The sequence below is a fragment of the Chroicocephalus ridibundus genome, chromosome 2, assembly GCF_963924245.1.
Source record: "Chroicocephalus ridibundus chromosome 2, bChrRid1.1, whole genome shotgun sequence".
Taxonomy (NCBI): domain Eukaryota; kingdom Metazoa; phylum Chordata; class Aves; order Charadriiformes; family Laridae; genus Chroicocephalus; species Chroicocephalus ridibundus.
The window spans coordinates 169,207,438-169,234,780 of NC_086285.1; the positions used below are offsets into that span (position 1 = coordinate 169,207,438).

The window sequence follows — 27,343 nt, forward strand, 5'->3', positions numbered from 1 at the left end:
GTTGGGAAGCTGCTGGTCCCCTCTTTGGGCATGCCCCAACGAGGACATCCGCGCGGACACTCTGAGGGTGCCGTGGATGCCGGCCGGGACTCGTGCGTGGCTGCGCTGTGGCTCGGCGTCGCCGTTCGGGGCAGCCCGAACCCTTGGGCCGTCAGCGCTCCCACCGCCGGCGTCGCGAGCTCCCTTTGCTGGAGGTAACCGCAAATAGTTTCTGTCCACGTCGGCTAAAAGCTGAGGTGGAGGTGGTCTAGCTCGGCCCTACGGGACCTGCCTGGGGTCCCCGCAAGCTCCGGGGTGGAGGTTTTGGCACCTCGTGCTCCTCAAGGGAAAGGTGCAGGTTGAAGGAAGCCCTCGAGACCCTGTCACTGGCCGTGCACGGGGCGGTTGGCTCAGGGGCCGCAGCCGTTGGCTCCCCGTACGGCAGCGGCGTCGGTAAAGCTGTTCCGCGCCGATATTTCAGGGCCCAAAAAGGTCCAAACGGGAGTCTCTCAAACCGCAGGGGTTTGAATGACGAGGAGGGGTGACCGCTCTCCTCTGGGGAGAGCTGCACGGGTGAACCCCTCCTCGATGGCCGTTTTCTGCGCCGAGAGCTCCGCAAGCATGGCTCCGGAAGGATTTGTGGCCGTAGGGAAGCTGGTACTGTCTTTTTTTGTCGTGGACAAGCTGCCATTCCCCAAACGCTGTGGTTCTAATGGCCGTTTCCCCTACGAACTTCTCCACTGAGCCGCTTATTCCACCCTCCCTCGGACGTGGGGACCCTGATGGGACCCGGGGGAGCGTCCTCCCAGCTGCTGGGTGGTCTCCGGAGCGGAGTTAATGGCTTGGTGGCGTTGTCCCAAGAGAAACCCAGGTTATCCGGCCACGCTGGCCAACGGCGTGGGGCAAGTGGCCTCTTGCCTCCTTCGGGGCTGCGGCCTGGCCTTTGCTCTCCGCCGTTACTGCCGATGTGGGCTCCGGCTGCTGCTCCTGCGGGGCACCCGCCGGAGGAACGGTGTCACCGAAAGGGCCGTTCTCATCAGAGAGTGACAGCGTCCCCTTGTTTAACTTCTGCTCGCCCTCTCCCTAGGTGATCGGGAAGCGCGTCCCTCCGGACCAGCTGATGAGCCTCCTGCTCGCCATGTTCGAGGGGCTGGCGGACCCCGATAAGAACTGCTCCCGAGCAGCCACCGTCATGATCAACTCCCTCCTCAAGGAGCGCGGAGCTGTCTTGCAGGAGAAGGTGAGCTGCTGCTTGGCTTTGCCGTGACCTCCGTGGTCCAAACGCAGCTCCAGCCGGGTCTCGCCGCCTCCCTTTTCTTCGCACGGCCATCGCTTGATGGACAGGAAGGACACGGAGGGGGCCGGAGGAGACCCCGGAGATGCCGGGAGGGCTGGAGCCCCTCTGCTGGGAGGACAGGCTGAGAGAGCTGGGGGGGTTCAGCCTGGAGAAGAGAAGGCTCCGCGGAGACCTTCCAGCCCCTTCCAGGCCCTCAAGGGGCTCCGGCAAAGCTGGGGAGGGACTCTGGAGCAGGGAGGGGAGCCCCGGGACGAGGGGGAAGGGTTTTAAACCAAAAGAGGGGAGATTTAGACTGAAAATAAGGCAGAAATTCTCCACGATGAAGCTGGTGAGCCCCTGGCCCAGGTTGCCCCGAGAAGCTGTGGCTGCCCCATCCCTGGAGGGGTTCAAGGCCAGGTTGGCCGGGGCTTTGGGCAACCAGGTCTAGTTGAAGATGTCCCTGCCCAGGGCAGGGGGTGGCACTGGGTGGCCTTTGAAGGTCCCTTCCCACCCAAACCATTCCATGATTCTATGATTTCCCACTTGCAGCCGCTGTTTTACTGGGGGCGATGGGCTTCTCTGGCGCAGGCGGGGGGATGCTCCAGGAGCGTGATGCCCAGGGAGGGATCCATCCCCGAGGGAAGGAGGGAGGCATTTAACCCCCCCCATCTGAAGGGACTCTGGATTAACTCTTGGATTTCTGACCAGGGGAACGCTTGCACCCCCAAAGCTTTCCGGGGGAGCCTGTTGGCTCCTGACCTTCCTCGTTTCCCGGGGGCGCGTGCGTTTGCCTTCGCCTTCTCTCTTCCGTCCCGGCGGCCGGGGAAAGCTGCTGTGCGGTAGGAGGAGGCCGTTGGCGAGGCCGTTCTCCGGTCTGGCTCTCGTTCGGGTTGAGGAGTTCAGAGAAACTCACTTTACCAGAAGGGCTCAGGCTCCCCGCGAAACCGTTGCAAGCTCGGGGGGAGCCCAGGGTTCCTGGCTGGGAAGTCGGTCTGAATGTTTGCAGGGCTTAGAGGTGCTGGACACAGAAGGCTTTTTTTTTTTTTATTTTATTTTTTTTTTTTTTGGTCTAATCCGCTACTTTTAGGGCTGAGCTCCCCCTTTCTCTTGCGGTAATTGGAAACACCAGGTCTCCAGCTACTCCTCGGGCTCTCTTTCGCTCTCCGGCTTCTGCTGCAGCCCCGCTCGCTACCTATTAGCCCTTATCCGAAGCGGGATCGCTCCGGTTTCCATGACTCACCTTTCGGTGGGAGCTGGTCCGGCCCAGATCCTGAAATCCGAACCGATGCTAAGCCCCGGGAGCCCGCGGGGCAGCCCCGAGCGCGGCTGAGGACGGAGCGTTTGGCCGCCCTGCGCTTCGGCTGGGGGAATTTTTTTTGGTTTGGTTGGTTTGGGTTTTTTGGGTTTTTTTTGGTTTTTTGTTTTTTTTTTTTTACGGCTCGCAGCAAGTGCCGAGGCGTCTTCCCGCGTTCGGCTCGGGTTCCTCCTCGGAACTCGCTCGCCGAGCGCCCCTCGCCGCAGCCCTGGGGAGGACGGGGCTGTAGCGCCAGCTCCTTGCCGGAAAGCTGGGGGGAGGCGGAGGGCGTCCTTGCCGGGTCCCCTTGGCCTTGGAAATAACCCCGCAGCCTCATCCGTCTCCTGGTGGGGAAGGATCCCGTGACTTCCCGAGAGTTCTGTGGTCCGGCACGCACCCGGCGAGCAGGGAGACTTCCCCCAACCGGGAAGATGAACCGCCCAGCGTGACGGTCTGCCCACCCGCGTTCTCTTCCGAAGTCCCGTTACCTGCCCGGGCTGCGGTGGAATCATGGAATCACGGAATGGTTTGGGTGGGAAGGGACCTTAAAGGCCACCCAGTGCCACGCCCTGCCCTGGGCAGGGACATCTTCAACTAGCCCAGGTTGCCCAAAGCCCCGGCCAACCTGGCCTTGAACCGCTCCAGGGATGGGGCAGCCACAGCTTCTCGGGGCAACCTGGGCCAGGGGCTCACCGGCTTCATCGTGGAGAATTTCTGCCTTATTTTTAATCTCAATCTCCCCTCTTTTGGTTTAAAACCGTTGGCTCTCATCCCGTGGCTCCCCTCCCTGCTCCAGAGTCCCTCCCCAGCTTTCCCGGAGCCCCTTGAGGGCCTGGAAGGGGCTGGAAGGTCTCCGCGGAGCCTTCTCTTCTCCAGGCTGAACCCCCCCAGCTCTCTCAGCCTGTCCTCCCAGCAGAGGGGCTCCAGCCCTCCCGGCATCTCCGGGGCCTCCTCCGGCCCCCGCTCCGACACCTCCGTGTCCTCCCGATGTCCCCGGGGCTGGAGGCAGCACTGCAGGGGGGTCTCCCCCGAGCGGAGCAGAGGGGCAGAATCCCCCCCTCGCCCCCCTGCCCACGCTGCTGGGGATGCAGCCCAGGCTGCGGGGGGGTTTCTGTGCTGCCAGCGCACGGTGCCGGCTCATGGGCAGCGTTTCCCCCCCGCCCTCCCCCAGCCCCCCCAAGCCCTTCTCTCAGGGCTGCTCTCCATCCCCCCACCCCCAGCCTGGATTTGTGCCTGGGGTTGCCGTGAGCCGGGTGCAGGACCTCGCGCTCGGAGGGGAAGGGACGCGCTTGTCCCCGCTTGCAGGGTGACGCCGAGCCTTCGGGCCCTCAGCGGGATGCCACCCTCTCTTCTTCCCTCAGGTGCCCGACATCATGAGCATCATCCACAGCAAGCTGGAGGAGGTGGACGAGGAGCACATCCGCAAGGCGGCCCAGCAGACGGTTTATATCCTGGCCTCCCAGCACAAGAGCGTGGTGGTCTCCAGCCTGCTGGGCAGCCCCCTGCCCTTCGACAGGTCCTGCCCTGCTCCGGCTGCGGTGGCCCGGCCGCCGGGGCCGGGGAGCAGCTCGCGCCTAAGCCGCGGCTCATCTTTTTGGCTCCTCACGTCACTAATGGCACCCCGTTGGAACATCCTTTGCGCGCGCCCTCCAGGATTCGGCACGGCCGCTTGCTGCCGGCGCTGCCTCGCCCCGGGGGCTTGCCGGCCTTAGAGGCAACTAGCCAAGCCGGCCCCCTCCCCCGGGGAGCTTGAGCGTGGCTGGGACGCTCGGCGTTGCTTTTACGGGGTGGGCCACCCTACCCCGAAGCTGCTGTGATGTTCTCCTCCTCCTCCATGTACCGGGATCGCTGCCGCATTCCCACCGCCGCCGGCTTGCGAAATGCCAAGGGGTGCAAGGCGGGAGCTGATACCGGGGCGGGGGGGAAACCGTGGGGGGGGGTGGGTTTTTTTTTGGGGGGCGCAAAGCGGCTCCGGGGGTTATCCGAGAGCAGGCGCGGGGTGGGGATCGCGTGGCGAAGCCTCCGGCTATGGCGGGGGTCACCCCCGCTCTCCCGCCGGGGCTCGTTGGGTGGTGGGCTCCCGCTCTCTCGTTTGCCGCCCGCCGCCTCTAACGAGGGGGCGAGTTAACGACGGCAGCCGGTGCCAAAGCAGCCCTCCCTTCTTTTTCCCTCCCCCAGCCACACCTGCGCCATGTGGAGGTCCCTGGCCACCGAACCCACCCTCGCCTCCCGCATCCTGGAGCAGCTCCTGGAGAAGGTCAACAGCGACGTCCCCTACAAGGAGAGCAAGTCCTTCCCGCTGCTGGGGAGCGCGGCCGAGCGCGTCGCCACCCCTCTGCCCCTGGCCGTAAGTATCCCCCTCTCTCTCCCCCGCTGCCGGCCCCCCCGGGAAGATGCCGTTCCCCCCACGTTATTTTCGTGGAAATAACGCGTGGCTGCGTAACGCCTCTTCGAGCTCATCCACTGGCGCGTAAAAAGCCGCTCGGGTGTCCGTCCTCGAGGGAGGCCACTTTGCGTTTTATCCCTTCAGGAAAAAAAAAAAAATATATAAAAAGAATATTAAAAAAAAAATAAAATAAACTAAACCCAGCTTGGCGGCTTTCTAAGCAGGAAAGCAGCTGTGAAAATTTCCCCCCCCCCTCCTCCTCCTCCTCTTCCTCTTCCGAAGGACCAAAGGCAGATGGTACGGCATCGGCCGCGCTGAGAGCGAACCCCCCCCTCCGCTCCCCTCCCCTCTCCCTTTTTAACGCCCCCCCCGCCACCACCACCCCCCTTTTCTCTATCGGGCCGTGTAATTACGGCTTTTTAAATTGGCCGGAATAGGGCCCGGCGTGCGCCTCGTCTTCCTGCCCGTAAAACCCGAGCTCTTGGATCTGCTCTCCTTCCCCAGGTACAGACTTCGAACCTCCCCCCGCAAACCCCCCCCCCCAACCCAGGGCTGGAAAACATCCCCCTCCTTCACCCCCCTCCCCGTCCTCCGCCGCCCCGTTTTCCCAAGGAGGTGTTCGAAGAGCGGCCGGAGCTGCGTGTGGGATACGCAGAGGTTACGCCGGGGGGAAGAGGCGACGCTTTCTTCCGCCGGCTGTTGCGGGAAGAAGGCGGGAGGGGGGAAAGAAAAAACCCAAAACCACCACCACCACCCCCCCCCAGCTTTTCGCTGCCTGGCTGGGTTATTTGCTAAGAGATAAGCGGCGTGGGGTGTGGGAGATGCCCTCCTCATCCTCATCTCCCGCGCGTTCCCTCTCTTTCTCTCTCTCTCCTCTCCAGGCCACATGCGCTTTGTATGAGATCATGTCTGCTCCGGAGTCTGGGCCGGCAGTTCTGGGACTTTACCCGCCGTTGTTTGTGACTCTCCTGCTGCGTCTCAGCTGCACCGTGGGTGTTCAGCTCCCGAAAAACCTGCAGAGCAGGGAGAGGAGGAGGAGCAGCAGCAGCAGCGGCGGCGGCGGCGGCGGCAGCGGCAACCACGGCCCCGCTTCCCGCAGCCTCCAGCCCTGCAGGTACGGCCCGGCCCGGGGCGGAGGGAAGGAGGCGCCGACCTGCCACGTGCAATTCATTTTCATTATTTTATTTATTTATTTATTTGTTTATTTATTTATTTATTTATTTATTACTTTTTTTTTTTCTCCCCGATTTGTACAAACACAACGGCGTCCCTAATCCCGCGGGCCCCGGTACGGACGACGGCCCGACCTCTTGGCGCGGTTCGGGCTTTCGGCTTTTCGGCGTGGCTTTGGTTTTTTTGGGGTTTTTTTTGGGTTAAATCGGCCGCCTCCGGCAGCCGCAGGGAAAAAAAATGAGCTTTTTTTTTGCCACAGCGTGCCCCCCCCCCCCCCCCCCCAAAAAAACCAACAACCCAGCGGGCGCGGATGGGCGTTTCTTGGGGACGGGCGAGCGTTTTTTCCGGGGAGGGAGGAGGGCTCCGCTTCCGCGAAGGACGAGGAGGGGAAGCTGGAAAGAGCAAACTTTTTCGGCTTCGTCGCGGCGACGGCCGCAGCGTGTCACGGTCACGCCGAATTGCCCCCCCCACCCCACCCCGCGTTGAGGGAACAGAGCCGGGGGCCACGGCCACGACGTGGCCACGACGTCCCCTGGTCGGAGAGGTGACAGCGCCGAGCCACCGCATCGGGCTTGTCCTCCTTGGGTGCTTTCGGCCCGCGCTGTCCCTCACCGCCGAGGAGGGGACCCGGGAGCCTGGAGGGGGAGGACGTGGGTCCCAAACAGCCGCCCTCCAGCTGCTCTGCCCCCCCCGGCCTGGTTGCAGCGCTGGCCTTGGGATCGTAGAACCGGGGAACGGTTTGGGTTGGAAGGGACCTTAAAGGTCAGCCGGTCCCAACCCCCCCGCCACGGAGAGTCGCCACGGCTGCTAAATAACCCTCTGCCCGAGCCACGCGGCCCCGTTCCAACACCAAAGGGGGTCCAACCGCCTGCGTTGGCCCTGCCCGTCCGTCGTCGTTAGACCGCGAGGACGCCGTGAAAGGGCCTCCGTGGGAGAGTCCAGCGGAGGCTGCGAGGAGGATGAGGGACGGGAGCATCTCTCTTGCTGAGGAAAGGCTGGGAGACCTGGAGAAGAGAAGGCCGAGAGGGAAGGGGACCTCATCCATCCTGATCCGAAGGGCGGGTGGCAAGAGGACGGGGCCAGACTCTTCTCAGCGGTGGCCGGTGACAGGACGAGGGGCAACGGGCAGAAGCCGGAAGACGGAAAATTCCATCGCGACATTACGTTGAGGGTGATGGACCGCTGGAAGAGGCTTGTGGAGTCACCTCCTCTGGAGATCTTCAAAATCCGCCTGGACGCGATCCCGCACAGCCTGCTCTGGGTGGCCCCGCTCTGGGCAAGGGAAGGTGGGGGGGGGACACGCCGCGAAGGCAGAGCCCCCGTTAGACGAGCTGCGGGATTCTCCCAACCCCCGGGGTTTCGGCTGGTCCCCTCGGGACCACCCGTGGCGTGGCAGGGCTGCCAGCTCGGCGAACGCGTCCTCTTGATGTGCGCGGGTCACCGGCATCGCGCGGCCACCGTGCCGCCTTGGTGCCGGTTGGCAGCCCCGCGAGCGCGGCCGCCCTCGTCCCGCAGCAAACGGTCGGGCCGCTGAGCATTTGCTGTAGAAGACTTGAAATTGAGGGGGACGGCGGCGTTAAACCCGCGTCTGAGGCGGCGACGGCAGCGTTCCCCGGGGAAAGGGGGGCTCGGAAGGGCAGGAGCCCTTCCCCGGAGCTGCCTCTCCACCGGCAAAACCTTCCGGGTCGGCCACGGGGAGGAAGCTCTGCCCTGATTTTTCGGTTTTATCCTCCTGTGGGTTTCCAGACTTGGGTTTTTTTTAAAGGCTATTATTAGTCTTAAGGGCTGGGGGGGGGGGGACGTGTGGAAAAAAAAAAAAAAAGCCTGGAGGAGCCCACAAAGACACCGGACAAAGCAGCGGCGAGCTCAGAGGGCTCGAGAATCCCTTTGCCGGTTCGTTTGTCAGATCCCACCGGCGAAGAAAAGCCGTTCCCTTGCCCCCCCGAGTGGAGCGAGGGGAACTGGTGGCTTTTGGGGGGACGGGGATGACACACCGAGCCGTGTCCCCCGTCTGCCGCCGTGCCGGGGCGGGCCCCCTTGTCACCTCGGCAAGGCGAGCCGGAGGGGGACGCGTCTCCAGCAGGGAGATGTAATGAGTGGAAACAGGTTGTTAGGCCGGGCGGCGGGGCTGCCAGCAGAGTAGGGTTTTATTTAGACCACGCGTCGGGATAAAAATTTAACGCACCCCAGGCGTTGGCGCAGCAGGTGGGTTAAGGCCGATGAAGGGGGGGGGTTACCCCGTGGCCGTTCCGGTGCTGGCGGCGTCGCTCCCCTGAGCTTGTGGCGCTTGTCCCCCGTCCCCTCGGGGTGTTTTGAAGCCGGGTTTTGGGATGGTTTCCTGCAGATTCCGCCCCCCCCCCACCACCGCCACAACCGGGAGCGGACGATCATCGCGCTGCTTTTGTGGCTTTGGGCTCCGGCAGCCAGAACTTGTCTGTTCTCGTCAAGCTCTTTTCCCCCTTAACGACTCCCCGGCCGAGAGGCGCGGGCGCATCCCGGCCAGACCCCGTGCCATAACGCGGGGAGCGCTGAAGGAAACTCGAAGCGACTGGTCGCCTCCCCGGGAAGGAGGCGCGGGAGCCAGAAACAACGGCTCTTCCTCCAAAAGCTTCTGGCCTCCTAAACGGCTTCGGGGACGCAAACCAGAAGCTGCTGAATTACGGCCGGGGCCGCTGCTCCGTCCCCGGAGAGGGGCTGGGGCTAGAGGGGAGGCCCGTTGACCTCCCCAGGCTCCTCTCTGGGGGCTCCCTGCGGCAAGAAAGTGGCTGTTGGGTGAACCATCGGGGCGTGGGAGCCCCCAGACCCCCGGGGTGAGAAGAGCCCCCAGACCCCCGGGGTGAGAAGAGCCGGACGGGCGCTAGGAACCAGCAGCTCTTCATAGAGTCACGGAACGGTTTGGGTGGGAAGGGACCGTCAAAGGCCATCACGTCCAACCCCCTGCCCTGGGCAGGGACATCTTCAACTAGCCCAGGTGGCTCCGAGCCCCGTCCAACCTGGCCTTGAACCCCTCCAGGGATGGGGCAGCCACAGCTTCTCCGGGCAACCTGGGCCAGGGGCTCACCACCCTCACAGCAAAGAATTTCTTCCCGATATCCCATCTAAATCTCCCCTCTTTTGGTTTAAAACCCTTCCCCCTCGTCCCGTGGCTCCCCTCCCTGCTCCAGAGTCCCTCCCCAGCTTTCCCGGAGCCCCTTGAGGGCCTGGAAGGGGCTGGAAGGTCTCCGCGGAGCCTTCTCTTCTCCAGGCTGACCCCCCCCAGCTCTCTCAGCCTGTCCTCCCAGCAGAGGGGCTCCAGCCCTCCCAGCATCTCCGGGGCCTCCTCCGGCCCCCGCTCCGACACCTCCGCGTCCTCCCGATGTCCCCGGGGCTGGAGGCAGCACTGCAGGGGGGTCTCCCCCGAGCGGAGCAGAGGGGCAGAATCCCCCCCTCGCCCCCCTGCCCACGCTGCTGGGGATGCAGCCCAGGCTGCGGGGGGGTTTCTGTGCTGCCAGCGCACGGTGCCGGCTCATGGGCAGCGTTTCCCCCCTCCCCAGCCCCCCCAAGCCCTTCCCTCAGGGCTGCTCTCCATCCCCCCACCCCCAGCCGGGGCTGGCACCGGGGGCTGCCCCCACCCCGGGGCAGGACCCTGCCCTTGGCCCGGTTGGAGCCCAGGAGGTTCACAGGGGGCCACCTCTCCAGCCTGTGCCGGGTCCTGCCTGTCCATCGCAGCCGGGAGTCCTGGTGTCGTTCCTTGGTTTTGGGGAGCCGGGAGATGGGCTGCCTCACGCCGGCTCCTGCCAGAAATCTCCGGAGGGACAGGGAACGGCGGCGGCGCGTGGTTCTGCTGCCAGCCCCCGCTCCTGCCCCTGCCCCTGCCCTGGGTGGGCTGGCAGCGCCTCCGCGAAGTCACCGCTGATCCACGGAGGGGGAACAGTCTTCCCAAAAAACCACCGGGCTGTGAAATTCCAGCCCCGTCCCGGGAGCTGGGTACGATATCAAAGTAATTTCCTGGACGCGTTTTGAATTCTAAGTCTTCACGGTATTTAAATGCCAAAGAGAGGTGGTAAAGGCGAATACGATAGCTCGGCAGGAAAGGCAGGCTGGAAGACACGGGCGTTTGTCGGAGAGGAAGGAAGCGTCTATAGGACACTGTGGAAAAAAGCAAACCTTGGGAACGAAGGACTTGAACCATCTGTCCTGTCTCTGGTCGCGCGGGGGCCAACCCCCGCCCCCGCACCTTGCGCCCTCTCCGGGATTTTTAGCTCTTGCGAAGGAGCGGGAGAGCCCGGGAGGCGAGGTCGGAGCGGAGCGGGAATCCCGCGGCCGGCGTGCGGGGGCTTCGCCGGGAACGGTCCCTCCCGAGGAGCCACCCGCGAGCGCCAGGCTGGTGCCGGGGACGTCGCCTGTCGGCCCTTGACCGCGACCCGGGAGCTGGTGGAACGTTCCTTGGCCTTCGCCGGCCGCTCTCATCCGTCGCCGTCTGCCAGGAGGCTTTTTAGTTGCTGTTTTCCTGCGCCGCAAGAAAATAAATCCCGCTGTGGTTTGCTTGGACGGGGTCACAGGTTCACCTGGATGCAGGCTGTGAGGTTCGAGGCTTATGGCGTGCTCTTGCTTTGCGGAAACCGTAGTGGTCCTCAGGATGCTGCAGGAGACGGGTCACCGTCGTGCCAAAGCCGGAGCGCGATTCAGGTTGGGCTTTGGGAGCGGGGGCGGGGGTGGGGGGCGGCTCGCTGCCAGCGAGGGCGAGACCCCCAGGAATGGGCTGGGAGGACTGGAGATGTACCGGATCGTCGCTCCAGGGGGAGACCGGCTCCGTCTTCTGGGGCTGGACTCTGGTAAACGCCCCGTGCAGTGTGCGGTGATGACTTCTGCTCTCGGGAGAGCGAGCGCGCGGGGACGGGCACGCCGTAGGCAGAGGTACGGCCGTGTATCCGTTCAGCGCCGGTGCTGGAGCCCGTGAGGGGCCGTCACGAAAGAAAAGAGCCTGGTTTTTACTCCAGGCTGCTGGGAGGGATGCTCGAGGTCAGAGGCTTGCTCTCTGGAAGGAGCTCTCTACCCCACCTGGAGCCCTGCGTCCAGCTCTGGAGTCCTCAACATGAGGAGGACACGGAGGTGTCGGAGCCGGGGGCCGGAGGAGGCCCCGGAGATGCCGGGAGGGCTGGAGCCCCTCTGCTGGGAGGACAGGCTGAGAGAGCTGGGGGGGTTCAGCCTGGAGAAGAGAAGGCTCCGCGGAGACCTTCCAGCCCCTTCCAGGCCCTCAAGGGGCTCCGGGAAAGCTGGGGAGGGACTCTGGAGCAGGGAGGGGAGCCCCGGGACGAGGGGGAAGGGTTTTAAACCAAAAGAGGGGAGATTGAGATTAAAAATAAGGCAGAAATTCTCCACGATGAAGCTGGTGAGCCCCTGGCCCAGGTTGCCCGGAGAAGCTGTGGCTGCCCCATCCCTGGAGGGGTTCAAGGCCAGGTTGGACGGGGCTTTGGGCAACCTGGGCTGGTGGGAGGTGTCCCTGCCCAGGGCAAGGGGTGGGACTCGGTGGCCTTTAAAGGTCCCTTCCCACCCAAACTATGCTGTGATTCTATGATAAGTGATGTGCAAGTGTCTCCATTTAGAATCGCGGACCAGTTTGGGTGGGAAGAGACCTTTAAAGGCCACGGAGTCCCACCCCTTGCCCCGGGCAGGGACATCTTCAGCTCTCCCAGGTGGCTCCGAGCCCCGTCCAACCTGGCCTTGAACCCCTCCAGGGATGGGGCAGCCACAGCTTCTCCGGGCAACCTGGGCCAGGGGCTCACCGCCCTCGACAGCCAAGAATTTCTTCCTCAGCTCCCATGTGCCCCTCGACTCTTCCAGTTTAAGGCCCTCACCCCTATTGCTACAGACCCTGCTAAAAAGTCTGTCCCCCACGGAGCAATTTTGGGTCCGTCTCGGGCAGAGGAAGAACTTTGCCAGCTTGGAGGGGCCGCCCCGGGCTGCCTCTAGCTGAAAACCGCTTGAAAAACCCCAAACCGGTGAAACCGGGACTCTTACGTATACCGACAGATTGGCGCGGACAGATGGCGGAAGGATACTTCTGCCTGAGGTTTTCTTTAATGAGCAATTAAATTCCTCGTCGTCCCGTCATCCGGGGGGCTGCAGGGACGCTGAAAGGAGACTCTGCCAGGCTGGGCTCTTCGGCCGGCGTTCGCCGTCCTGCTTTTCCCTTTGCTGGCGTTGACGGAGCCAGCTCGGCGGCTCCTCCGGGTGGGTTTTGCGGGACAGACTCGGGGCTTCTGTACCGTTTGCCCCAGGGGTCCAGACCCTCCCCCCAGCCCCCCCGCCGCTAGCCGTTGCCGTGCCGAGAAGAAAAGCAAACCCGCGTTCTTCTACTTGTCTCCTTCCCCGCTCCTTGTGCCTTTGAGGTGCTCGGCTTCGGCCCTTGCGGATGCTCCGCTTGCGTGAACGGGTGCTCCGGGCGCTCGTCCCTGGAGGAATCCCGGCCCCGGCTCCCCGTAGAACAAACGAATTTATTACAAAGCCGCCGAAACCTTCAGATGTGGCGTTGACGGGGTGCGCTCTCCGTGCGTGCGGTGGGCCGGTGTTTGTTTTCCGTGGTTAGTCTCGGCTTTGGGCGCGCGGGAGGCGTGTTTGGATGTCCTTCGTTAAGGCAAGCCGGGCTGCTGGAGGAGACGGTGGCCATGGCAGAGCCCCCAAGGGCTCGGGGAGGGGGCGACGGTCCCTCCAAGCATCGGTCCTTTGTCACCGCAGCTTGGCCCATCCCTGGGAGAATCCCTAGGAGAAGCCAAAAGAGCCGGAACCCGGCTCATAAGCCCAAAGACCTTCGTGTTGAGACGCTCTTCCTACGCGTCGTTTGCTTTGCGCGTGCGGTAACAACATTCCTCTCGCCGGGATCGAAGGCTGAGATTTATCCATGGCTAATATTTGTTTTGTTTTGACAGGATAACGTATGTTTCCCATATGTCGCTCTGTGCTCACAGCAAAATAATCCCTACCTATAAAATACGAACGCAAAAAAAACCCCAACCCCTTCCTTCGAGTAGTTCTGGACTCCTTTACTTTTCGGCCTATTCTCTTGGATCGCTTTAATGGCAAACGTCAGGGTGCAAATGGAAGTAGCGGTGAGTTATGGGCTCGTCTCGCTCCCGCTAAAGCCCTCGCATAACTCATCCCGTCCTCGAACGCCCCAACGCCTCCCGCGTGTCCCGGCGTTCCCGGGGCCAGCAGTTCCCTCCTCTGCCGCGCCGCCCTGCGACCTGCCGGAACCGAACCGAACCCATCCAAACCCGACCGAACCTAAACTAAACCTACTCCTCTTTCCCTTCCCAGCTGTGCCGTGGAGACGCTGAAGGTGATGCTGGTCCGGGGGGGAAGCGAGGAGGTCGCCAGGGCCGTGGGCAGCGCTGGCGGCTGGGAGCTGATGGCGAGCGCCGAGAGGCACCACGATGGCATCGCCGTGCTGGCCGGGTAAGTCGTTGGCGCCGCGGTTCTCCGGTATCTCCTCCGGCTTCGGGGCGAGGCGAGAGCTGCAACGCTGCCGGGAGGTGGGAGAGAAGCCCGGAGCAAGCGGGAAGGGGGGGCGCTGTGAGCCGGGGCTGGGGGGCGGTGGGGGGGGGACGGTGCTGCGGTGCATCAAAGCTCGTTGGAGGATCATAGAATCAGAGAATGGTTTGGGGTGGGAAGGGACCTTCAAAGGCCACCCAGTGCCACCCCCTGCCCTGGGCAGGGACATCTTCAACTAGACCTGGTTGCCCAAAGCCCCGTCCAACCTGGCCTTGAACCCCCCCAGGGATGGGGCAGCCACAGCTTCTCGGGGCAGCCACAGCTTCTCGGGGCAACCTGGGCCAGGGGCTCACCAGCTTCATCATGGAGAATTTCTTCCTGATTTTTAATCTCAATCTCCCCTCTTTTGGTTTAAAACCCTTCCCCCTCGTCCCGGGGCTCCCCTCCCTGCTCCAGAGTCCCTCCCCAGCTTTCCCAGAGCCCCTCGAGGGCCTGGAAGGGGCTGGAAGGTCTCCGCGGAGCCTTCTCTTCTCCAGGCTGAGTAACAGAATCACAGAAGGGTTTGGGTGGGAAGGGACCTTCAAAGGCCACCCAGTGCCACCCCCTTGCCCTGGGCAGGGACACCTCCCACCAGCCCAGGTCGCTCCGAGCCCCGTCCAACCTGGCCTTGAACCCCTCCAGGGATGGGGTAGCCACAACCGTCATGGGACTAGCGGTGGGGCTCTGCCGTGCTGCTCACCAGGGCTGACCAGCTCTGTCCCCAACTGTCCCCAGCTCTGTCCCCAGCTCGCTGGACACAGCCCTGGTGGGAAGCCCCCAGGGGACGCGTTGCGTCCCTGCCAGCGCGGTGGGGCTGGATGGGGCTGGGGGCTGCCGTCGCCTCCGCTGCGACGTCCCCGCCGTCCCACGCCTCCCCGGCCTGTTCCCCCGGCAGCTCTTCAGGCGCGTCGGCCGAACCTTCGCTGCTCTCAGCCGCTTCGCTCTGCTCCCGGCGGGCCTCCTGCCTGCTGCCCCCTGCTACCCGAGGCGTGACGGGCACCAAAAAGTCTCGGGGAGGAAATTTTTTTGACCTCCTGCTGCTGCTGAAATGTCCCTGGGGTTGCTCGGGGCATTGCGGCAGCGTCCAGTCCTTCCCTCACGTCTGGGAGTGTGGGGGGAGGTGACGAGGCCGAGGGACGGCCGCAGCCCGCGGTCCGGTTCGGTGGAGCCTGGTTCAGCCGGGGACTTCGCCGTCGTCCCTCCACCCAGCGCCGTTAATAGCTCTTGGACGGCTGCGGAGGAGACGAGCGGTTTGGGATTTTCCAGTATTCGCAAAAAAATGCTTTCTTGAACCTCCCAAACACTTGAGAGCGTCTCATCCGAAACAAAAACCAGCCCTCCTGGCCGCGGTCAGCCGGAGCTGGCTCCTGCCAGGGTGCCCGACACGCTGGTCCTGCCCTGAGCTTCGTCCCTAAGCGAGGGGGTGGCAGGAGGGGGGACGACGCCGGGCCAGGGCACGTCCTGGATGTCAACGTGCCGGTTCTGCCCGGCAGCGGGACGCGGAGGCGTGGAAGACGGGTGGCTCGGTGGCCCCGCCGCTGCTCACGCACCCTGGGCCGCGCCTGCCCGTCCTGCGGCGCGGGAGGAGGTGGCCCTCGGCAGCGGCCCGTTGTGGCAACCCAACGATGCCCCAAAGCGCGGGGCTCGATTCCAGCACCCCACAGACCCCCGGGCCCAGGGGTTCGCCAGCTTCCCTGAAGCTCCCCCCAGCCCCGGCCCCGTCCCCCACCGCCGGGGGTTCCGGCGGCCGCTTGTAGCCCCCAGCGTGGGTGACACGTGCCAATTCTGTTCGCAGGGCGATGGCACGCCACGCCGGCCCCCGGCTCCCCCTCATCGTGAAGAACCTCATCCCGACCCTGAACAGCGTCTTCGACAGCCAGAGGATCACCACCACCGCCTTCTTCGCCGAGGTGAGCAAGGGGGTGCCCGGCAAAACGGCCGAGCCGTCTTCCGCTCCCCTCCGCTTTTCCTTGGAGAGCAGCCGGGGATGGCGGGCGAAGCCGCCGTCGCCGCCGCCGCCGCCGCGGGCTCTGCCTCCCGAGACCTTCTCTCTCTCTCTCTCTCGGGAGAAGGGGGCTGGCGGCGAAGGGCTGGCGGGAGTCCGGCTCTGAACGCATCGCCGCCGGTGAGCCAGCAAACCGTATACTCCGTCCTGACGTACCACCCGAAGGAATGAAGTGACTCAAGTCCTTTTCCCCTCGCCGGCCGCCCGGCCAGCAGACTGTAACCGTATCCACCCCCCCCCCCCCTCTTCCCAGTACATACCACCTTAAAGCCCTGGGCCACTGGAGGAGGTTTTTGGTTACATAAAGGAGCACCTTCTGCCAACGACGCGGAGCTCTAGCCCCGCTTATAAACCACCTTTTAAATTCTCAGCTGCTTAAGCAGCCTGGGATTAAGGCACTGTTTTTATTTTCTGTTTGGCTTGCTGAGGAATAGTTGCGGGGGGAGGGAAGCTGCCGGGCCCCCAAGCTCTTGGAGCCCTTCCCAGAATCTGCTTTGGGTTTTTCGGAGGCCGGTTGGCTCCTCTGCCTCCTTCCAGGGTTTAAAATAGCAGCTGCTTTTTTTTTTTTTTTTTTTTTTTTTTTGCGGAGCTGGAAAAGGGGAAGGAAGCAAATGCCTGTGTCTCCCTCTCGCAAAACTGATGAGGTGAGAGCTCAGTCCCTTTTCTCTCGCCCGTGCCAGCGACGGAGATGACAGAGGGGAAGCGAGGAGGGGAACGGCCACTTTAGTGGCCGTTCCCCTCCTCGCTTCCCCTCTGTCATCTCGGGATGTCCAACCGTGCTCCTCCGACCTCCGTCGGATCCCCCGGGACGGCTGCCGCAGGGGGCGGCTGGGCCGCCGTCGCTGTTGGTCCGTAGCTACCGGTGTTGGCCCGTGGCTACCGCCCGCCCCGGCTACCCAGCTCCAAGTCTGTGGCTTCACGTGGACCAGGCTCCCCCGGGGCGCTGAGTCTCGTGTCGTGGGGGTCTCTGTCATCCTCGGGGTCCCTCTCCGCGGGTGACGGCGGGCGCAGACCTGGGAGTGGGAGTCGGGGGGGGTGTCCCCCGCCACGGCTGGAGGTTGGGGCTCTCCCCGAGAGGTGCTAAAACCCCAGAGCAGCTCCGTCAGCACCCGGTCACCCACAAACACCCCTTTGGCGCTGGCTTCCTACCGACCCCCAGCAGCGGTTAAACCTCCTTTCCCGGCAGCGGAGCCTGATCCCTGCAAGGGGGGAGAGCCCGGGCTCCTCGGAGAGCATCCCGCTCCCGGACGTGGCTCTCCCAGCGTCGCGGGGGGCTCGGTGGGGTGGGTCAGCGAGAGAGCGGCCCCGCCGTCTCCCTCCAGCCAGGGCTCCTCTGTCGGAGCGTGCCGGCAGCGAGAGGAGCTGCTGCTAAAAGCGCCGGTTCTGCTGCTGCTCAGCTCTCGGGGATGCTCCCGGGGGCTCTGGGTGCCACGGGGGCTCAGGGTGCTCCTGGGGCCATGGAGGCTCTGGGTGCCATGGGGGCTCCACGTACCATGGGGCTCTGGGTGCTGCTCAGGATGCTCCTGGGGCCAGGGGGGCTCTGGGTGCCGTAGAGGCTCTGGGTGCTGTGGGGCTCTGGGTGCTGCTTGGGACACTCCTAGGGCTGCGGAGTCTCTGGGTGCTGAGTGGTCTCTGGGTGCCAAGGGGCCTCTGGGTGCTGTGGGGTCTCTGGGTGCTGCGGCGGCTCTGGGTGCCATGGGGGCTCCATGTACCATGGGGCTCTGGTTGCCTCTTGGGATGCTCCTGGGGCCATGGAGGCTCTGGGTGCCATGGGGGCTCTGGGTGCTGCTCAGGACGCTCCCAAGGCTATGGGGGCTCTGGGTGCTGTATAGGCTCTGGGTGCTGTGGGGCTCTGGGTGCTGTGGGGCTCTGGGTGCTGCTTGGGACGCTCCTGGGGCTGCGGAGTCTCTGGGTGCTGAGGGGTCTCTGGGTGCCGCGGCGGCTCTGGGTGCCACGGGGGCTCCATGTACCGTGGGGCTCTGGGTGCTGCTCAGGCTGCTCCTGGGGCTGCGGAGTCTCTGGGTGCCAAGGGGCCTCTGGGTGCTGTAGAGGCTCTGGGTGCCGAGGGGCCTTCGGATGCCGAGGGGGCTCCAAGTCCTACAGGGGCTCTGGGTGCTGCTCAGGGTGCTCCCGGGGCCATGGGGGCTCTGGGTGCCATGGAGGCTCTGGGTGCCATGGGGGCTCCACGTACTGTGGGGCTCTGGGTGCTGCTGAGGATGCTCCCGAGGCTGCGGAGTCTCTGGGTGCTGAGTGGTCTCTGGGTGCCAAGGGGCCTCTGGGTGCTGTGGGGTCTCTGGGTGCTACGGCGGCTCTGGGTGCCATGGGGGCTCCACGTACCATGGGGCTCTGGTTGCCTCTTGGGATGCTCCTGGGGCCATGGAGGCTCTGGGTGCCACGGGGGCTCTGGGTGCTGCTCAGGACGCTCCCAAGGCTCTGGGGGCTCTGGGTGCTGTGGGGCTCTGGGTGCTGTGGGGCTCTGGGTGCTGCTTGGGACGCTCCTGGGGCTGCGGAGTCTCTGGGTGCTGAGGGGTCTCTGGGTGCTGCGGCGGCTCTGGGTGCCATGGGAGCTCCATGTATCGTAGGGCTCTGGGTGCTGCTCCTGGGGCTGCGGAGTCTCTGGGTGCTGTAGAGGCTCTGGGTGCCGAGGGGCCTTCGGATGCCGAGGGGGCTCCAAGTCCTACAGGGGCTCTGGGTGCTGCTCAGGGTGCTCCCAGGGCCATGGGGGCTCTGGGTGCCATGGAGGCTCTGGGTGCCACGGGAGCTCCACGTACCGTGGGGCTCTGGGTGCTGCTGAGGATGCTCCCGAGGCTGCGGAGTCTCTGGGTGCCGAGGGGTCTCTGGGTGCTGAGTGGTCTCTGGATGCTGAGGGGTCTCTGGGTGCCGCGGCGGCTCTGGGTGCCATGGGGGCTCCACGTACCATGGGGCTCTGGGTGCTGCTCGGGGTGCTCCCGGGGCCATGGGGGCCCTGGGTGCCACGGGGGCTCCATGTACCGTGGAGCTTTGGGTGCTGCTGAGGATGCTCCCGGCACCACGGGGACTCCCTGGGTGCTCTGGGGGCTCCGGGTGCCGCGGGGGCTCCGGCTGCCGCAGAGGCTCCGGGTGTCATGGGGGCTCTGGGTGCCGTGGGGGTTCTGGGTGCCCAGGGGGCTCTGGCTGTCGCAGGGGCTCCGGGTGCCATGGGGGCTCCAGGTGCCCAGGGGGCTCTGGGTGCCATGGGGGCGGCGGGTGCCCCTTCACCGCTCTGGAAGAGCAGCTGGCAGTTGCCACTGGCCACACTCCGCAGGCCCAGGGGACGCGTTGGGGTCCTTCATCCCTGTAAATCCCGACCTCCTCATAGCCCCCCGCATCTCACCCCCGCCCCCGGCCACCTCACGGGGCGGCGGGGGGTGGCGAGGATGTAGCTTTTGTGTAGGTTTTGTGGCTTTCTCCCGGCTGTCGGGGCTCACCCGGGCTTTCCCCTTCTTCCCAGCTTGGGATCTTCGGTTTTCTCGATTTACACGTCAGGAATTATCGCAGGTTCCTCCAATCCAAGCGCCTTTCCCGGGGGTGCGGGGGCTGAGGGCTCCCCCAGCCCTGTCTCCGGCTGGAGAGAGAGGGCCTGAGGGGAGCCGGGGAGCGAGCCGGGTTCTGTTGGGTCTCTTCCCTCGTGTGATAAGATCATCCAAAAGGCAGCCATCGTCTCCCTCCTGGTCCGCGGGGCCCCCGTCCCGTCGACGCTGAGGTTCTCTTCTGCTTTAGCTCCTCAATAGCAACGTGGTGAACGACCTGATCCTGCTGGAGACCATGATGGATAACATGACGGGGAGGCAGAAGGACGCCTGCACGTTGGTGCGGATGCTGGCACTCCGGGGACTCGGCAACATCGCCTCCGGCTCCCCCGAAAAGGTGAGAGGGAACCCCGCGCTGCTCGGCCCGAGAGTCCTGGCCGGGGCTGGGTGGGAGAAGGGAGGACGTAGGCGTCGGGAGATGCTGCTTGTCGAAAGGCAGGAGAATCCGCCACCTCCTCGCCCTGCTGACGGCACCTCCAAAAGGTGGTGTGGCCTCCAGAGGAGGCCCCGGAGATGCTGGGAGGGCTGGAGCCCCTCTGCTGGGAGGACAGGCTGAGAGAGCTGGGGGGGTTCAGCCTGGAGAAGAGAAGGCTCCGCGGAGACCTTCCAGCCCCTTCCAGGCCCTCAAGGGGCTCCGGGAAAGCTGGGGAGGGACTCTGGAGCAGGGAGGGGAGCCACGGGACGAGGGGGAAGGGTTTTAAACCAAAAGAGGGGAGATTTGAGATTAAAAATAAGGCAGAAATTCTCCATGATGAAGCTCGTGAGCCCCTGGCCCAGGTTGCCCCGAGAAGCTGTGGCTGCCCCATCCCTGGAGGGGTTCAAGGCCAGGTTGGCCGGGGCTTTGGGCAACCTGGGCTAGTTGAAGATGTCCCTGCCCAGGGCAGGGGGTGGCACCGAGTGGCCTTTGAGGGTCCCTTCCCACCCAAACCATTCCGTGATTCCATGATCCTCGGTGTCAACGAGGCAAGTCTCCGGCTCGCACAGCCCGGAGCCCCGGCGCAGGGGCTCTGACGGGGCTACACCGGCACGACGGTACTTTTAATAGCTACGTATATTTTATAATCCGCCTCCCAGACCTCGCTGAGGATGCTCCCGATCTGTCAGGGCAGCCCGGAGCGATGCCGGCCCAGCGACGAGTCTGGGAGGACTCCGGGACTCCTGCCGTCCCGGGTGGCTGAGGGACAGCCGTCCGTCTGTCCCTCACGTGCCCCTTCCCAGCCGGGCTCCGCAAGGCGCGCGGGGGCAGTTCGCGAAGCCGAGGGCTGGGGGTGAAGCGATGGCAGACTTCCCGGGGCTTTACGCAAACTGAATTTCCCCCCTTTGCCGTGCGTACGCCGGGCCGTAATTACACCGTGAAATCCTGCGTCGACGGTTCCAGCGGGAGGGCAACCGGTGGCTGCGGTTACCGCGTGCGACGGCTGGCCTGCGCCCAGCACGCTTTGCCGGCGGCGGTCGTAATTGAAGTCACAATTTAAATCCCTTTCTAGCTCTTCCCGGCTGGAAGCGCGGCGTGGGGCAGCGGCCGGCAGCAGGGGCACCCAGGGGACGCGTCCCCGGCCAGCCCCGCTGCCAGGCTGGCCCCCGCGGGGACCGCATTTCTCGGCGCTTCCCTTGCAGGTGAGGAAGCACGGGGCCAAGCTCCTGGCCTCCATGGTCAACGGCATGGATGACAAAGACGACCCCCACAACCTGGTTGCCCTGGAGGCCATGTCCAGCCTCTCCAAGCTCCTGGATCACCTGGAGGAAAGGGACATCCAGTCCATGCTCCTCCACATCGCCATCAGGATCCGACCCTTCTTCGACAGCGTAAGGCCCTGCGCCGGGGAGGCCGAGCTCCCGCTTTCGCCGGAGTCTCTGAACCGGCTCGTTTGGCGAGCCGGAACTTAATTAACGGAGGGGAGGTGCGGGGGGAAGAGCGGGATTTTACTGGGATGCCAAGGGGGCACGTCCCGGGGCTGGGGGCGGGAGGTCGGGCTGCAGGGGGACGCGCGGTGCGGTGGGGAAGGGGAGGTGCCCGTTGGCGTTAGTCCGCTTGGACCTCGACTCCGACGGGCGTTAGCAGGAAGGTCTGGCTGCGGGGCTGGGTTACATGGGTGCCCCGGGGTGGGAAGGGACCTTAACCCCTGCCATGGCCAGGGACACCTCCCGCTAGCCCAAATCCCTCTGTGGGCGTCTGCTCCGAGGGGGGAGTGTGTGTGGGGGGGTCTCGTTGCCTTTCGCACACTCTGTTCATCCCCAAAACCCCTCCGCCGTCGCCGCGGGGATTCTGGATGCTCCTCCTGCTCGGCTCCCGGCTCCCTGGGCTCCGGTCTCCTCCTCTGCTCCTGCACGGAGCTGCCGCGGTCCCACCGGGAGCATCCCGCCGGGATTATCCCTCCCTGCTCCGGCTTTTGGGGGTCGGGGGGGTGTGTGTGTCTCGTCTTCTCCTCTGCTCCCTCTGGCCTGAGCAGAACTGCGGCTCCCTCCCCGGCTGTGGGCGACTTCTGCCCTTTGGAAGAGCCGGAGGGTGCAGGACAGAGACACCCCCCCCGCTGTCCCCGAGCTCGGTCCCCAGCGGCTCCCGGCTGCTCCCTGCCAGCTGGTGGGGACTCGGGGCCGGTGGGAGCAAATGGGGGCGATGGTGGCCGAAATTTGGGATGAAGAAGTGGGGGGAGGCTGTGGTTTTGTGGAGTCGTTAGACGACACCGAGCCGTGCGGGGGGGGGGGGTGACGCGGCTGGGGGGACGGGATGTCACCCGGAGGGACCCGGCCCAGGCTGGAGAGGTGGCCCCGCGTGAACCTCCTGGGCTCCAACCGGGCCAAGTGCAGGGTCCTGCCCCGGGGTGGGGGCAGCCCCCGGTGCCAGAGAGAAGGGCCTGGGGGGGCTTGGGGGAGGGGGGAAACGCTGCCCATGACCCGGCAGCGTGCGCTGGCAGCACAGAAAGTCTCCAGAGAGACCTTGGAGCCCCTTCCAGTCCCTCAAGGGGCTCCGGGAAAGCTGGGGAGGGACTCTGGAGCAGGGAGGGGAGCCCCGGGACGAGGGGGAAGGGTTTTAAACCAAAAAAGGGGAGATTTAGGTTAAAAACAAGGAAGAAATTCTCCACGATGAAGCTGGTGAGCCCCTGGCCCAGGTTGCCCGGAGAAGCTGTGGCTGCCCCATCCCTGGAGGGGTTCAAGGCCAGGTTGGACGGGGCTTTGGGCAACCTGGTCTCGTTGAAGATGTCCCTGCCCAGGGCAGGGGGTGGCACTGGGTGGCCTCTGCAGGTCCCTTCCCACCCCAAACCATTCCGTGATTAGGTGGGAGTGAGCCTGACCCAACACAGCCTGACCTCAGCCCCTGGAGGGGGTTGGGGTGGGGGGGGGTTGATATTTCCTGGTGAAGGATCATCTAAAATGGGTTTCACAAAGAAACCAAGCGGGAAAAAAAAAAAAAAAAAGAGGCGCGTTCCTGCAGCTGGGGGTCTGGGGACAGCCTGGGAAGGCGCCGAGGGTCGGGGACAGCCGGCGGCGTGTCCTCGCTCCTCCGCTGCCCCTCCGGCCCGAGACGCGAGGTGGTGGGTGGTGGGATCGGCCCTTCCAGCGCGTCCCCCGAGGTGGGAGATGCCCCAGGGTAGGTGGGATCCCTCTGAGCCCTCCGCGTCCCCTCTGCCCGCAGGAGCAGCCGGACCTCCGCCGGTCCTCCATCGTCCTCTTCGGCAACCTCACCAAGTTCAGCCAAGGCAACTGCGAAGTCTTCTTCGAGCAGATCCTCAACGGGCTGGTGACGCTGCTGCTGCACCTCCAGGACCCGAAGCCGGAGGTGGTCAAAGTGAGTGCCCCGCCGTCCGTGCTGCCTCCTCGGCCTCGGCCTGGGGGTCCCGCGCGGCGCTGAGCTCCCCGGCCTCCCCCTGTCTCTGCCCCCAGGCCTGCAAGTTCGCTCTGCGCATGTGTGGCCCCAACATGGGCTGCGATGGCCTCTGCGACATGTTCCTCAACCACCTGCGGGAGGACAGGAGCCTGCACTACGGGGAGTTCATGAACAACGTCTGCAAACACCTGGTGAGGGGCTACCGGAGCCGGCAACGCCGGTGCTGGTGCTGCCCGTGGGGCTCGCGGCAGCCCGGTGGGATTTGTGTGGGGACGGTTGGTCCGGAAGGTCCTTTGGGTGATAGAATCATGGAACGGTTTGGGCGGGAAGGGACCTTAAAGGCCACTGAGTCCCACCCCCGGCCGTAGGCAGGGACATCTTCAACTAGACCTGGTTGCCCAAAGCCCCGTCCAACCTGGCCTTGAACCCCTCCAGGGCTGGGGCAGCCACAGCTTCTCCGGGCAACCTGGGCCAGGGGCTCACCAGCTTCATCATGGAGAATTTCTGCCTTATTTTTAATCTCAATCTCCCCTCTTTTGGTTTAAAACTGTCCCCCCTCATCCCGTGGCTCCCCTCTCTGCTCCAGAGTCCCTCCCCAGCTTTCCCGGAGCCCCTCGAGGGACTGGAAGGGACTGGAAGGTCTCCCCGGAGCCTTCTCTTCTCCAGGCTGAACCCCCCCAGCTCTCTCAGCCTGTCCTCCCAGCAGAGGGGCTCCAGCCCTCCCGGCATCTCCGGGGCCTCCTCCGGCCCCCGCTCCGACACCTCCGTGTCTCTCCTGTGCTGAGGGCTCCAGAGCCCAACGCAGGGTCCGTCCCCTGCGCCCATACAGGGCAAGTCCCCCCACCACCCCCCAACCCCAGGTGGGTTCCTGGGGTGAACACCTCAGGAGCTCCCCAAGGAGTTCCCCAAGGAGCTCCGGGCTTCCAGGAGGTGGTGCCAGCGCCGCAGGCAGCCTGTCCCATCTCCTGCGTGACTTCCTCGGCGGCTCGCTCTCTCTCCTAGATGCAGAGCTACCCAGAGATGCTGAACCGCCTGATCTTGACCAACCTCTTCTACTTCAAGAGCAACTGGGTGGACATCCGAGCAGCGGCGCCCATGTTCATCGGTAAGCCGGCCCCTGCTCCCTCCCCGGCTCCTCCGCCTTCGCGTGGGGTCTTCTCTCCAGAAGGGCGGGTGGCCTTGTCGTCCTGGGTGTGCTTTTTGGTCGCCCCTCTGCCGGGATGGCGCTGGGACGGGCAGGGCCGCCGGCAACGCCAGGTCATCTGGCGGCTCCGTGTCCTGCAGGACACCCCCCTGCGCCTCGCTGCGCCCGGACCTGGGGACGGACACAGGCGCGACGTCCCCAGGTGGTGCCAGCACCCCGGGAACGTCTCTCCGGCCGCTTGCCGCTAACGCTGGCTGGGTGCGGGACGTCTGCGGTGCAGCCTGGGCCGGTGGAAGGTGGCCCTGCCCAGGGCAGGGGGGTCGGACTCCATGATCTTCGAGGTCCCTTCCCACCCAAACCAGTCTTTGGTTCTGGGCTTTAGGACAAGTCGCCGGAGCTGCTGGCGGCAGAAACGCTGGCGGGCGTCACCCTGGGGCGCACGTCGGGGCGTTGGGCGTCCAACAGCCGTTGGTGGTCCTCGCCCGCGCGGCTGTTGCGGGGTCGGTGCAGGGACAAGTGACCTGGCGGAGGGACGAGTGCCCCCGGTGCCGCGCCACCGTTCCCCGTCTCCTCGGTTGCGGGGCTCCTGGGCGGGTTCCAGACCGAGAATTCCTGACTCCGGAATTTTCTTCCTCAGGCTTCCTCGTGCTGCACGTGGACGAAGACCAGTGCCAACAAGTGGACCTGGACCAGCTCATTTCGGGTGAGCGCCGGTGGCCGTCGCCGCTGGGGAAGGCGGGGGGGGACTCGCCTCTTGCCCCGTGGGATGGGGCTCCCCCGGCGCTGCCGTGCCCGAGGCTCCTGTTGGGGACAACCTCCCCCGGGGGTGGCTTTAGGCCATCGCGGGGGGACGAGGCCGCGACGGGATGAGGCTGCGACGACGGGATCCCGCTCCCTCCCGGCGCAGCCGGTGCGGCGAGATCCATCCTTGCCCTAAGGCAGCTGCTGGGGTGAGAGAAGCCGGGGCTGGGGGTGGCAGGGGAGGGGGACGGGACACAGGGAATGTCCCCAACCTCCTGGCCTGCCCGGGAAGCCAGAGCTGTGGCCAGGACGAGCCCGGTCGCCGCGGGCAGCTGACAGGGGGGAAGCCAAGGTGCCGCGAGGGCAACGAGCCCATCGGCGGCGTGGGGATGCTGCCGCGGCCGGAGCTCTCCCGGGAGCGGGGCTCTGCCGGTGGGTGCCAAGAGGACACCCCCCACCCCCACCCCCCACCTCCCTGAGCCCCGCGGCCGGGCTGCACCGAAACCACGTCGTGGGGGGCCGCGGGGGCATTTGCGGTGGCTCAGCGTAGAGCAGGAGGGGACTCGCAGGGCCGGTTCGTAACGCGTTCGCCGTTAAAAGGCAGAGTTAAAGGCTCGTTACGAAGGGGCTAATAAAAAGTCGGCTTGAAGCTGGTGGCATTTTGGAGCGGGGTTAAGTAATTTTCCTGGATTTCAGGGATTTTTTCCCTGTCACCGGTGACCTCATAGTATAGAGTAATGCATGGAAACTTTTGGGTTGTTCCAAGGGAGCTTAAAAAACACTAAAAAAGGAAAAACTATCTTTCCGTTGGCTCCCTGAGCCCTTCCAGAAGAAAAGAGGCCTGTCTGTTTGAAACAAGTGAAAGATAATCCGCCCGCGTGTGAGTAATCGCTGGAGCGAGCAGGCCGGGATTGGGTTGCGCGAGCTTCCCGTGTTGAGTGGCTCGGGGATCCGGGGGGTTCCGGGGGTGGGGGGGGGAAGACAACGACGACAGGGTTTTACGACGTCGCAGCCTTCCCCAGGACACCCCGACGAGGCACCCGGGGATGCTGCGCGCGGGGGGATAGAAATCAGGGGATCCGGGCTCGCCGCGGGAGCCGGGATGGCGGCGGTGGGGAGGGGGGGGGAGGCGAGGGCTCTCCTGCGCCGGGTAAACAAGCTACTGGAAAAATATTAGGATATTTTTTTTTACTGCTAGGAAAAACTACCTGGATTGTTTTCTTACTCCCGGGAGCCGTTCCAGGCATTAGGAAATCGCGCTGATAGGGGAGGCTTGGCCCGGCCGGCGTCTGCGCGGCCCCGCCGGGGTGGGGGGGGGCCTCCGCTCCCCCCCCCCCCCCCCCCCAACACCTTCTTGACCCCGGACCCCCACGCTGGGGCCCTTTCCCTCCCCGACCCCCAGCTTCAGCCCCGGTGCCCCAGGGACCCCTCGGTCCCAGCCCCCCCGCAGCCGCGGTGGCGTCGTGGCATCGATGCCGTGGCGGGGTGGGGGGGTCCGGGGTTTGGGGGGGGGGGGGGGGGAGCAAAAAGGGGCGAGGGCTGTTCTCCCCTGGGTGTTTGATGGGGCTGGAGCAATGGGGGGGGTGTGTGTGTTGGGGGGGCGCTGGCGGAGGGGCCCGGCGTCCCTGGAGCGGAGTTTCTCCTTCTTTATGGGACGGAGAGAAGCCAGGACGCGGCTCAGCCACGGGCACGGTCCCAGCCTGGGACAAGGAGGACGGGGGGGTGGGGGGGTGCGGGTGGCCACCCCCCACCCGCCCCCCCGCCAACACGTCTGTGCTTTGCTCCTTCCAGCTCTGAACCTGCTGCTGAAGGACCCCGTCCCCTCCGTCCGTGTGAAGGTGGCGGAGACGCTGGGCCGCCTCGTCAGGATCCTGTGAGCCCCGGGACAAGCCCGGCTCCACCGCAGCAATAGTCGGGTCCGTTCCCCGGCCACGAGGAGCCCCGCGGCCACGGCCACGTCTTCCTGCATCCAGCATTCCCCCCTACCGCCACCACCACCGCCGCCGCGGCGGCACCATCGTCTTCCTCGGCTCGCGGGAGCCTGCCCAGCATCTCCGCCATCCCTCCCATCCAGCGCCGGCTCGGCCCGGCCGTGGCACGCCGGGGGCCACGGTGGGCACAGGGTCCCTCTCGGCGGGCTGCCGCGCGGGGGCCCGGTTGGCTTATGGGGTGAAGGTCCCGGGCAAGGGGCCTCGGTGGCCCGGAGCCGCGAGCAGGCAACACCCCCGGGCTCTCCGTCCGCATGGATCCCGCTCAGCGGGGAGCAGGACGCAGCCTGAGCTCCCCCCCTCCATGCCCCTCGTCCCACTCTGCTGCTCCCCGATGGTGAAGGTGGCGGGGGGGGGGTCCTGTCCGTCCCCCCCCTCCCCCCGGCTCCGGGGCCCTACTCGGTGAATGTGCCCGTCCTCTCGACACACGTGTACATAAACGTATTTTTAAATAAAGCTCTTTGCTCCACACGA

At 65.1% G+C, this 27,343-nt stretch overlaps 1 protein-coding gene across 5 annotated transcripts in view; it reads left to right on the plus strand.

The window, feature by feature from the left end:
* The window catches only part of MROH1 (maestro heat like repeat family member 1), a 69,133-nt gene extending 41,790 nt beyond the window's left edge, over positions 1-27,343 (plus strand). For 4 of the 5 annotated variants that reach the window (XM_063327703.1, XM_063327705.1, XM_063327704.1 and 1 more), the window contains 13 exons: positions 1,067-1,219; positions 3,911-4,065; positions 4,728-4,896; positions 5,817-6,049; positions 13,405-13,542; positions 15,413-15,527; positions 19,361-19,507; positions 20,788-20,976; positions 22,805-22,957; positions 23,053-23,187; positions 23,999-24,101; positions 24,778-24,843; positions 26,673-27,343. In XM_063327703.1, the coding sequence (XP_063183773.1) occupies positions 1,067-1,219; positions 3,911-4,065; positions 4,728-4,896; positions 5,817-6,049; positions 13,405-13,542; positions 15,413-15,527; positions 19,361-19,507; positions 20,788-20,976; positions 22,805-22,957; positions 23,053-23,187; positions 23,999-24,101; positions 24,778-24,843; positions 26,673-26,758 (1,842 nt within the window). In that variant the 3' untranslated portion in view covers positions 26,759-27,343. Of the gene's footprint in view, positions 1-1,066; positions 1,220-3,910; positions 4,066-4,727; positions 4,897-5,816; positions 6,050-13,404; positions 13,543-15,412; positions 15,528-15,689; positions 15,890-19,360; positions 19,508-20,787; positions 20,977-22,804; positions 22,958-23,052; positions 23,188-23,998; positions 24,102-24,777; positions 24,844-26,672 lie in introns of those variants that run through there. The other variant, XM_063327707.1, reaches the window with a different exon arrangement.